At 33.2% G+C, this 11954-nt stretch overlaps 1 protein-coding gene across 1 annotated transcript; it reads right to left on the bottom strand.

Annotated features, from left to right (window-relative positions):
- Window positions 1-4567: 4567 nt before the first annotated feature.
- Window positions 4568-8230, bottom strand: LOC148614785 (uncharacterized). The gene has a single exon (XM_088589153.1). The coding sequence runs from the start codon at window positions 6081-6083 to the stop codon at window positions 4647-4649; it is 1437 nt and encodes a 478-aa protein (XP_088445279.1). The 5' UTR covers window positions 6084-8230; the 3' UTR covers window positions 4568-4646.
- Between the last annotated feature and the right edge of the window lie 3724 nt (window positions 8231-11954).

The following is an 11954-nucleotide window of genomic DNA, read 5'->3' as shown; positions in this document are numbered from 1 at the left end:
GCATGAAGAATCTCATGATTAGAATTATATAAAAATTCACATCTTTGAGATAATGGTATATTATAAACTTTTTTTTATAGATAGGTGACATTTTATAAAAATCCATATCATACTTCTTATGTTGTGATAAATTTAAGAGATAAAACTATCCAAAATGAAATATAATAAATTTATAGCACATAACAATTTTTCCCTAAGTTTGAGTGGATTGGATATAAAACTTGAACATATAATTTACCATTTATTTCATACTTTATTGAAGACGAACCCGTTAAAAGGATCAGGGTAATAACGCAGGAAAATTTTGATAAAGACATGTTTTGCTTCATTAAACCTACTAGATTCCCAGGAAACCCAGATGTCCATATAATTGTTATAACGACCAAGTAGACTACCATTAGTAGTCCTTTGTTTGTGCATTTATATAAATTATAATCAGTGTCTTCATTTTTGTTTAAACAAAGAATCAGAACTTTTGGGGCTGATTTTTAGGTGTGTTTAATTGTTAAAAAACAATTCACGGTAGCCAGATTTAAAAAGGGGAAGATTGTGATCACACTTAAGTACTTTAACCCCGCCGCATTTTTTGCGCCCATCCCAAGTCAGAAATTTCTGGCATCTGTATGTTTCGTTTTCACTTTCAGTATACTTTTATATTGCTAGAGTATATATGGGCAACTATTTCGCTGTGCGTGTGTATAATGTTGTTTTGGGCCAGCTATAGTCTGTCCTGTGGTGTGATGGTTTCCTCGTATTCGGTGGCTTGAACTAACAGTTTTCCTCCCGATGGGGTAGTTGTATCTGTAATATATTCACCATATCCATTCGTTATATATATAAAATTATAAAATTTCATTAGAAAACAATTGCATTAAAACCTATGATTTTTCAACTCTTTATACTTATATTCGTTTAGCTAGATCCTTTAATCTCCCTTTCCGAATTACAGATGACGTATTATCGTTAAACAATCCTAGTTTCGGGGATTCGAGTCATCGCATCTATTACAAAGAGTATAGCGGTAATCATAAGAATGTAATCCAGGGACAAAGACCAGACATGGAAAACAGACACAACAAAGAACATAAAGTAACTAAAACCATACATACAAAGTAACAAAAGTAAATGAGCAACTCGGACTCCACTAAAAACTGGGAGCATGGACCAGACCAGGTGCACCGGTAGGGTAAGCGTCCTCTGCTTTTCTAGAAACACCCGCCGAGTTGCTCATAAAAAGTCAAGTCCGGGGTAGACAAACGAGGAAAGGAGAACTATGACCCGTTGAATAAATCAGTTTTCATGGTGCTGATAGATATACCATAACGATCCACGAGTTCATGATGACGACCATAAAACTTCTGTAGTGATGACTTCAATCTTGTAGCACGTAACCCTGTTCCAGAAGCCTATTTGTTAGAGTTCTAGCGCGATACAAAAAAGTCTGCGTAGTTTCGGCAAGCTCTGGCATAACGTATGAGTTGTGATATGAACACTCCATACGCAGGAGCCGAAGGGATGTTGCCACAGATGAAAGGAAAGTTGACAATTCTGAATGAAAAGTCATTACGTTTGTCGTAAAGCTTGGTCAATAGTTTTCCTTTACCATCAATTTCTAAGTGTAGGTCAAGATATAAGGCTGACTTCATAGTGTTTGTAGTATCCTTTATCTCAAGTTCTTTTGGGTAGATGCGATGTATCAAACCCCGAAATTAGGATTGTTTAAAGATAACACGTCATCTATATAGCGGAACTGAGATTGAAGGATCTAGCCAAACAATATTCTTTCTTTCTGATCAGATCAGCTATAAAGTCAGCCTTATAAGAGTGAAGAAATATGTCAGCTAGTAAAGGAGCACAATTTGTTCCCATTGGAATGCCGACCGTTTGTTGGAAAACACGTCCACCACACTGGACAAATATGTTGTCGATTAAAAATTCCAGCATTTTGTAAACATCTTCCTCTGTATATTGGGAAGATGATTTGGAATTATTTTTTACAAAGTATGAGGAATCTCCACCAAGAACTATATATTTGTATCTAGGTGTACCATCTGTTTTGGAAAAACAACGATGTATAATGTTTTTAAGTCGGGATTTTAACTGAGTATGGGGAATAGAAGTATACAGTGTTGAAAAAATCATAGGTTTTAATGCTATTATATTCAGATAATAGTCTTGAACTGATTGTCTCCAAAAGATCTTTTGAATTTTTCAGGATCCACATTGAATTAATACCACTGCGGGAGTAACAAGTGTTGTGGTAGGACTGTAGACCCTCTTTGACAGTTGTGAATATAGAAGTTAAAAGTTTTGAAAGAGGTTTGGTGGTACATTTTGCAGATCCAGCTATGAAACTTTGTTTGTATGGATTCTTGTGAAGTTTAGGAATCCAGTACATAGTCGGTAAATCACAATCATCGTCCTTGGTAGAGAGACCAAAAGAGGATAGCACAGATTTATGGTTTTCCATAATCTCTTCTTTGGAAAGAGTGGTAGCAGTGTAGGTCTGATCACTGCTATTATTTTCGACGTCTACCTCTGATAATAAACATTGAATATAAATGTTTTGCAGACAAAAACAACGTTGTTTTGGGCTTTGTCTGCTGGTACGACAACATATTTGTCATGTATAGAAGACAATGTTTTTGCTACATCGGGGTATTTGAAAACTGATGTAGCATTGGAACTCATTGACCTACTTAAAACTTTCATTCGTTTCAAAATTAAAGACCTCACAGCCTTCAACCACTCTGACAGAGAATCAATGTCTTCTTGTTCTCGTTTTTTCCATTTTCTTGCATAGTCCTCGACGGCATCCATAAGAACTTTAAAGTTATAATTCCAATTTATGGAGCGTGGTTCACGGTACTTGGGACCTTTAGAAAGGATATTACGCAGAGATTCGTTTTCGATAATGGTTAAATCTCCCGTAAAGACGTGACCAGAAGGACCATATTTGAATGGAGAGGTTTGCAAGAACAGTCAGGTAGTTTAGCCTTGAAGTCCTCAATCTCGAGGTTCTGCAATAGCCTTTTATAATTGAAAATTTTGGATGCGATGGGTGAAGTATAGGAATATGAAATAATTGGTATGGATTTGTCTTTGAAATATGGGGGAATTTTGTTGGTAACGTTTTTGTGATGGAAGATGTTAGCCAAATTGATTGCATCTATACCTTTGTTGACAAACGGTAGTGGAAGAAATGATCGTTTTTCTTCATCTTGACTTTTCACACAAACTGGTTTAAAGAGTCTGTGGAAACCAATATCCAAAATGATGGCAACAAGTCTGTATAATGATGAAGTGGGGTCAGAAGCAGGAGTGTCAAGACTTGTTTTGTAAAGGGAGTGTAGTAGAGTGAGAGGTATAGAATAAAGTTTGGTTCTAATGTGATGAAGTCCAAGAGATTTTTGTATGAAAGGAAGGAGACCATCTATGGAGACATCATGTAACTTAGGTGACGTATAGTGGCGATGGCCATGACTCCTTTCCCGTCTTGGATTTTTGTCAAATAAATTCATCACATTTATGTTATTGTTATATTGGCTTGAAAGGTTTCCTATACTTTTGATGTTGTCATTGCATCCGTAAGGTATTGCAGTACCTAGTCTGCGTATCCAGTACTCCTCTCTTTCCCTACGATAGTTTTTACTTAGAAGAGGACTGTTCGTAGGATGGTAATTTTTGTCTAAAATACGAACTTTCGTGGAGAGGATTGAATGATCTTGTTGATTAAAGTGTTTATAAATTGTCGGGACTTTGGTGGTGTTAATTCCCGAACGATGACCGTAGAACTTTAGATAAATGATACCACAGACACTGTGACTTCAGCCTCATATCTTGACCTACACATAGAGATCAATGGGAAAAGAAAACTATTGACCAAACTATACGACAAACGCGATGACTTTTTATTCCGTATTGTCAACTTTTCTTCCATCTGTTGCAACAATCCTTTAGCATCTGCGTATGAAGTTTTCATATCACACTCACATGTTATACCAAAGCTTGCTGTTACTACGCAGATTTTGGGATCGCGCTAAGCTTCTTACAATTAGGCTTTTGAACAAGGTAATGTTGCTACAAGACTGAAGTCACCACTTCAAAAGTTTTATGGTCGTCGTCATGAACTCGTTGATCGTTACTGTGTGTCTATCTGCACCATGAAAACTGATTTTTTCAAAATGGCATAGTTTCCATTTCCTCCTTTTTTACCCCGGACTTGACTTTTTATGAGCAACTGCCGGTGTTTATAGAAAAGCGGAGGATGCATACCCTATCTATGCATCTGGTCCATGCTTCCAGCTTTTAGTACAGTCTTTGTTGCTTTTGTAACTTTGTATGTATAATTTTGGTAATTTTATGTTCTGGGTTATGTGTGTCTGTTTTCCATTATTTTTCCTTTCTCTCTAGATTATATTCTTTTGATTTTCGCTAGAAACTTGGTTCCCTTGATTACTCATAATACATGTTTTCTTCTGGATAAAACTTTCGCTTTTACAGATTTCTAAATACAACGCAAAACCAAGGCACTAAAATATAAAGGACATTTTGGAATGCAAATGGCTTCCATAAAAAGTGGTATGTATTTGGTAAGATTGAGAATAACAATTTAAAGAGAGGTATTGAAATTGGTGCCAAAGGTATCAGGATAGAATTTGAAACAATCTTTGCCTACAAACATTTTCAATGTTTTCTCCATTCTGAAGGATATCTGCTCTGTCAGGTACTATTAGTTTTAGCAATGCTTCCTCGTATTGCATATATCTTTTATTAAGTTGAAGACTTTCTTTCAGATACAAAGCGTCCATTCCAGGTATTTCTGTCTCTTTGAAAACAATGTTTTTCTTAAGCACCAATTTTTCAATACTATTTCTTTTCCGAGATTCGTTCGAGAACAATTCGGGAGATGCTTTATACTTTGAAAAGGCTGTTCGTAATTTAGAACACTGTAAAACTCCATTTTGCCTCTCATTTAACATCACATCGACTTTTTTAATTAGTTTTTCACATTCAATATCTGTTATCCGCCCTTCAAAAAGATTCCAATCCGCAACCATGTAACTAGGAGGAAACTTTGATTTCAAACTTTTCTTTAAAAATTTCAATGAATCTAAAAATTCATCAACTAAAAATGTTTGAGAAACAAGGTCACTAGGTGTCAATTCGAATATCCAGAATAAAATATTTTTCATAATATACGATGTCATTGCAGGGCACAAACGATTCAATACAGATTTAGCAACGAGCTTCAGAATTATGTATAGTTTATTCTGAGATTCGCTCAAAGACTGCATTAATGACAGTTCTGCTTTAGTATAGCAAATTCTCCATTCCGTCGAAGGAAACTTACTGCCTTTGTTTGCCACAGGCACAACATGTCCCTCTAAATTCGAGATTTTTTTCAGCAATATCGGGTCAGGCCAATTGTATTTTCGTGGACGGTTAATCCATTTTTCAAGCAAATCTTGACATGAACACTCAAATCCAAAAACAAAGTCATATTTTATAAATGAGTTACCATAACTCGCAGCCGGACCCGTTTTTGAACACATCTTTATTTCATCTCCACTTATATCAATCATCACATGATTCGGATTTAACAAATTGAAATTGTTTTTAACATAGGAAACTTTATTTTCCATAACTAGATAAGTTTTCAATAAACTGTTTTCTGACGGTACATATTTAAGCCGGGTATAACCAGGCGAACAGTTTTGCCTTTCAAGATGTAGGACCGAAGGACTTGACACGTGTACTCCTTCTTCAATACATTTCACTCCTTTAACAACATAAAGGCGATCAATGTCACTTTCGAAATACAAAGCAGTGCCCTCGCCTTTTCCGCCTGCAGTGACGTTGTTAACAGAAAATCCTTTTTTATTGTGTAATTCGTCTAAATACGCGTTTGTGTCACACCTAAACTTTACAATTTCCTGGTTAAATCCAATATAATCAATACATTTAGACAGAGAATCACAGAATTCCTTCAAGTCGATGTTTGTTGAATTTAAGTTGCTTGCTGACCATTTTTGATTTGTTTCTTGTTGCATTTTAGTTGACTTGGCAATATTTGACCCCATCTTGTGCACTTCTGTCTGTTTTATTAATAAATTGAAATTTTCTATGATGACTAATTATAAATCGGTAAAACCAAACAAGTTATTTCCGATTTTTGTTAGCGAACTGCTTATGAAACATAACTACATGTATAAATATCTACTAGAAAAAGTTTCCATTCTTAAAATAAAGTTATGTGCTTACAATTTGATATGTAAATATAACGTAAATGAAAAATGAAAAAAATACTGAAGATATCATATAAAACTTCAAATTAAATTCATTACAACAACATTAAATACTGGTATTTTAAAAACAGATCAACTGTAGTGTAAGACATAAACGAAGTATAAAAGTTTACATGCTGTTTATTTTATATAAAGAAAAACGAAATATGTTTTAAAAAATATGATGTCTTTCAATATTAAACTAATTGTAAAGTAAAAGTAAAACGAAAATAAACTAAAATATTTGTTTTTAAAAGCACATACACACTTTGTCTCATTTGAGTAAAAAGACCATCAATAAAATCAGAAAATGGCAAAAAATGACAGGATTTATAATTAACGCTTTTATAAACACGCACAAAATCCGCAACGATTCTCTCAAACTTCTTTCCTGGGAAAACGTATATCACAAAAAAATTGCTTCTTTATAACTGTTGAAAGAAACAAGACACGGATACGTCATGAACATTATATAATTTTCGAGTACGGAACAAGTTTCAGAGAGAGATCTTTAAATCATTCATACGAGTATTCTCAAGATTAAAAGTAGTGCATACATTTCTAATTGTTAATTTAGACAAAAGGGCAAATGTATCTAATGTAATATTGTAAAAATTGCCCATCAATTATGGTTATGAATAAAAAAATATATATCTTTTTTTAAAAGTGTTAACGTCTTTTTTTTCGATTTACACAATATACAACGATTTACTTTTCACAAGAAATTAGGACGACACTGTATAAAAGAGCGTAATTTCACGATAGATATCCGGTCCGGCGAGATTAAAGTTTTTAAGAGCTACTTGCCTTTTTTTAAAGAACAATTGTTTTGTCAAATGTAAACAAAGTACATGAGTTTTGAGACACAACCTTCTGGTATTTCTACAAAGGGACATGGTTTTGAGTAATTGATCTATCCATATTGATAAGAATCATTGCCAGCCCATCTCTTAGCACGATAAACTTCTTTAGTTCTATTGCAAAGTTTTCACTTCATGTTATCTAAGAAAAAAAGCATGTAAAATTGTTTCATTAAAAAAAACAATGTCCTATACTTTCATCAAGCGAACGTTTATAACCGATGAAGGTGTTAAGTGTATCGATAACGACTTGTCAACGAAATCAAAATCTCTGTGTAAGTTCAGTTTCTTGTACAAATGTATTGTTGATAGGTCTATTGATAATAATGGTCGATATCTTATCTTTTAAATTTGGCATTTATTGTTAAACGCAATATATTACATGAGTAATTAAGGGAATCATGATTCGAATAGAAATGAAATAATAATACTCTAAGGATAAAGACTAAACAGGGAAATCGGACACAGACAAAAAAGGTATAAAATAACAAAATTGACACGCACAAAGAAATAAAAGTTACCTGGACGCCACTAAGAACTGGGAGCATGGACAAAGTGCACAGGTAGGGGAAGGGTCCTCTGCTGATTATATGATTTGTATTATATAAATCATTATTAAGCTGGAGACTTAACAATATAATAAAGCGGAGATTTAGAAAAAAATCTGACATATTAAGGTACTTACGAAATAAACATGCAGCTCTTTTGAGGTAATTACTTCAAGAGTTATTACGCCATCTTATAAAGTGCAGTCTTGGACGAATTCCTAGAGAACAACCTATTTAGCCTATGTCTGATTTAAAAATGTCTCTAATATTGATAATTAAAGCTCACCACGACAGCATCAAGAGCATAGATGTAATGTAACAAAACAAATAAAAAATTAAAAAAAAATAAAGTAAAAAAAATGGCCGAAATAAGATAATTACTATCCCCTAACTCGTTCCAAAGATGTCTTTCTTCATAGATTAAACTTGATTGATAAAACTACATTATAGATATAAAAAAGTACATAGCGTACTTTAAACATTGTGGTTCATTATATAAAAAAGTCTATGTACAAGAGATTGATCAACGGAACTAAGATTCCAGCGGAAATCAAAAGAATGTAATCCAGGAAAGAAGATCCGACATGGAAAACAAACACACACAACAAAGAACATGAAATACCAAAATAATTCATACAAAGTAACAAAAGTAAATGAGCAACTCGCACTCCACTAAAAACTGGGAACATGGACCAGGTGTACCGGTGGGGTAAGCGTCCTCTGCTTTCTAAAAATACCCGCCGTGTTGCTCAATAAAAGTCAAGTCCAGGGTAGACGAAAGGGGAAAGAAAACAATGAAGTTGAGCAAAACAGTTTTCATGGTGCAGACAGATACACCGTAACGATCCACGAGTTCATGGTGACGACAATAAACTTTTGTAGTTAGGACTTCAATCTTGTAGCACCAAAACCCTGTTCCAGAAGCCTGATTATAAGAAGTCTAGCGCGATACAAAGAGTCTGCGTAGTTACGGCAAGCTCCGGCATAACGTATGGTTTGTGATATGAAAACACCATACGCAGATGCAAAAGGGATATGCCACAGATGAATGAAAAGTTGACATTACCGAATGAAAAGTCATCGCGTTTATCCTATAGTTTGGTCAATAGTTTTCCTTTACCATCACAAAAAATGAAGTGTTTCGCTTTATAATTTATGTATCTAAATAAGGACGAAAATGATTATTGTCAATATTAGAGTGGAGCAAATTAGGTTAAATAAAATTGATTAAGGCATAATTCATTATCGTCTTAAGTTTCTTTCTATATAATTTTTTACTACTGCTTTTTTGTCAAACATAAGCATGTTATACAGTCAAAAACCTATAAACTGACGTTTTTGGTCAATATTTTTAGTTTCATAAATTAATGAGATTTTCGAGAATAATACAAATGCATGTTAGCGGATTTTGTATGACGTTTAATTTGATTCGTGTTGCGATTCCTAGATTATTACGTAATATTTTGCATACGGGGTCCCATATCAGTTTCACGACATGAGTACTAAGCTGTTACTTATTATTAGTTTCTTTTATTGTGTTATAAATCATTGACTCTATTAGTCCTTTTAAAATTAAGTGTTTCGGTCTCCTTTACTGCAGTAAATCATCAGTGCTTGTTTATAAACCCACTATAGCACTAATAATTGCAGATGAAGTATACAAAAGTGGTACAAAATGACATGAAGTAATAAGCCAAATGATATAAAATAATTACCTTTTTACATGACGTTGTCTTATGATGCCAAAAAAAATGTATATTTTTCGATGGTTATTAGTGTTTAACTGAATGCTCCAACCTTGAGTATGCATTCATACACAATTAACAAGTACATGCTTCGTGATATTTTAATTACTCCACTTTTCCTCCACTCCAAAATTTACCTTTGAGGTTAATGAAGACTTGAATGTGTCCAACCATCCCCTTGCAGGGACCTGACATAATTTATTTTCATCCAAGAACATAACATATGATTTTTTCAGTTTTAATGGTTTGTTTTGTTTGCTTCTTTATTTAGACGTTGTAGCTATTATTTATATTTCAATCATTTACAATTCAATACACAATAAAGCTCATTTCATCTGCCTGCTTTTATTTTGCACTTTATTACCTATTAAACACATTTACTGCTAAACAATGGTGAGGTATGAGTTCAATGCCGAATTACATTTCGATAAATATGACAATAAAAATAGTTTCGGTGTATCGTCCCTTTGGTGGAAATTTTCAAAGTATACTATTTATAAATGTACATTTTGAAGTCTTTTCATAGTTTTATTCAAGTCGCATATCAAATAATCTTACAGATATCGTTATGTAAGCATTTAAATATCTTGTTTATAGCTATTGTTCCAAAAATTAAACTGACTAAAATTTAGAACAAATAAAGGAATATCAATGATTTTTTTTCTTTAATATCACATTTAGTTGATCGGAGGAAAATACGTCCATTTTTGGTACTTCTCCTTTCTCCATTGCCTAGTTTAAACCTTGGTTCAACCTAGCCTATAACCTTGGTTCCCCTTGATTACTATTTCTTAAAGTGATACCAAACACAGGAGTAAAGGCATTGACAAGATGTATAAACTAGACCCATATGTCTTGATATACATTTGTAATTATTTTAAGATAAATTCATTTCATGTACGTCAAGTGGAGCCTTGTGAGAAATTACACATGCAGAAATGCGACTTTTATAAAGTTATATACTAATCCTGCATTGGTCTGCATCATATTCCTTAGTGAACATTTGCGGATTTATAATTTCCAATCTTTCTTCCAATTTCAACAACAACAAAACACAATCAATCCAAATCAAATGCGCTTACTAGATTTAAACACGTTAGTCATTAAGTTTAGTTATATTCTTTTACAGACACAATATAAATATGGTCATTCAAGCTCAATAAATTTCATACTAATATATTGCTAGTGCAAGGAGAAGATCAGCTTACAACAAATGTGGACTGAAAGACAGCAATCAAACAGGCGTTGGTGATTTTAATATTTTTACCTCAGATTTTCTGCGTGAGGACGGTGTGAACAAATAAGTCTCCTATTGTTATTTTATCATTGTTATGGAGGACAAAATCTAAATATTACTGAAAAATCATCAGATTGAGTTCATAATCTTGTAGAAGGAACAAGTAAAATTGAAAAAAAAAATAGATTACGACTCCCTTTGGTAACGTTTGGCATTTTAATTCACCGCGCCATCCCTTGTGTAAATTAACATAATCACATGTAGTATACTAAAACATAAATAGAACAAAACATTAAGATATTTGGTCATGATGCAGGTAGGAGTTATGTTAGTTTGTTTGAAGTGATCATGGCGGTAATTAGCTTTTGATAAATCTAATCTGATGATTGCTAAATGTTACGTGATCAATTAATAATGTAATAATGTTACTTATACTTTGCATATCCATTGATAGAAGAAAGCCTCTCGCATAGTCGCTTTTTATTGGGAAATCTACAATGGATTTCTGGAAATTTTCCAAAATAGCTGTTTACAATTTGATAAATTTAAGTATAGCACACAAAAATAGTTTGGTTCACTGACTATTATTTTGTCGTTTTATATTACTTAAAGTCACTAGATACGTCTCTGTTTAAGTTCCATGCTTGCCTCCTGTTCATTGCAGTTACTGGAAACACAACAAGACACATTTTTTTTCAAATATTCTAGTGTTTTTTTTTTTTTTTAATATTAAGTGCATATAACAAATGGCCTTCTAATGGCAGCCATTTGAATGGACCAAACTTTCAAAAGAGACCTTACAACCAAAAACTTTAGATGATTGCTTATGTGTTAGCTATACATTCAGACAAGGATCCCGACTAGCAAAAAAAAATCGTGTTAACTGTAACTTTTCTGTAAAAGAAGAGGCCAAACAAATTATATTGCCATTGGTATCGAGTATCTGGGTTATAATGTAAAAAAAGTTTGTGCACAAAAGATAAAACCGTTGGATACTTTATTTCGTTAAAGGTGAATATGGTAATTAAATCTTTTGTCTTTTATATAAAGAACTATAACTGTATTAATTAAAATAGAATTAAGTGTCTTATGTCTCAGAGCTCAGATAAATGTACTAAGTAATTAAGCAATCACCTGCTGACTACCTGACCCAGCGCCAGAATAATAGGTTTGAATTGTTTTTTTTTTTTATTAGGCCCGTACATTTCTACTGTATTCGCTGCGTAAATGTTTTGATGTTTTTAGAATTCAGCGATGCATATGTTTGTTTTAAATGT

Source organism: Perna viridis, chromosome 6 (assembly GCF_037379345.1).
Source record: "Perna viridis isolate PV_CMFRI_1.1 ecotype Kerala chromosome 6, ASM3737934v1, whole genome shotgun sequence".
In the NCBI taxonomy this organism is placed as follows: Eukaryota; Metazoa; Mollusca; class Bivalvia; order Mytilida; family Mytilidae; genus Perna; species Perna viridis.
The sequence above is the reverse complement of the archived record's forward strand: the minus strand, read 5'-3'. Positions and strand labels throughout refer to the sequence as shown.

What these genes read in the sequence shown, in the direction of transcription:
- LOC148614785 (XM_088589153.1), bottom strand. Translation starts at nt 6,083, where the DNA reads ATGGGGTCAAATATTGCCAAGTCAACTAAAATGCAACAAGAAACAAAT.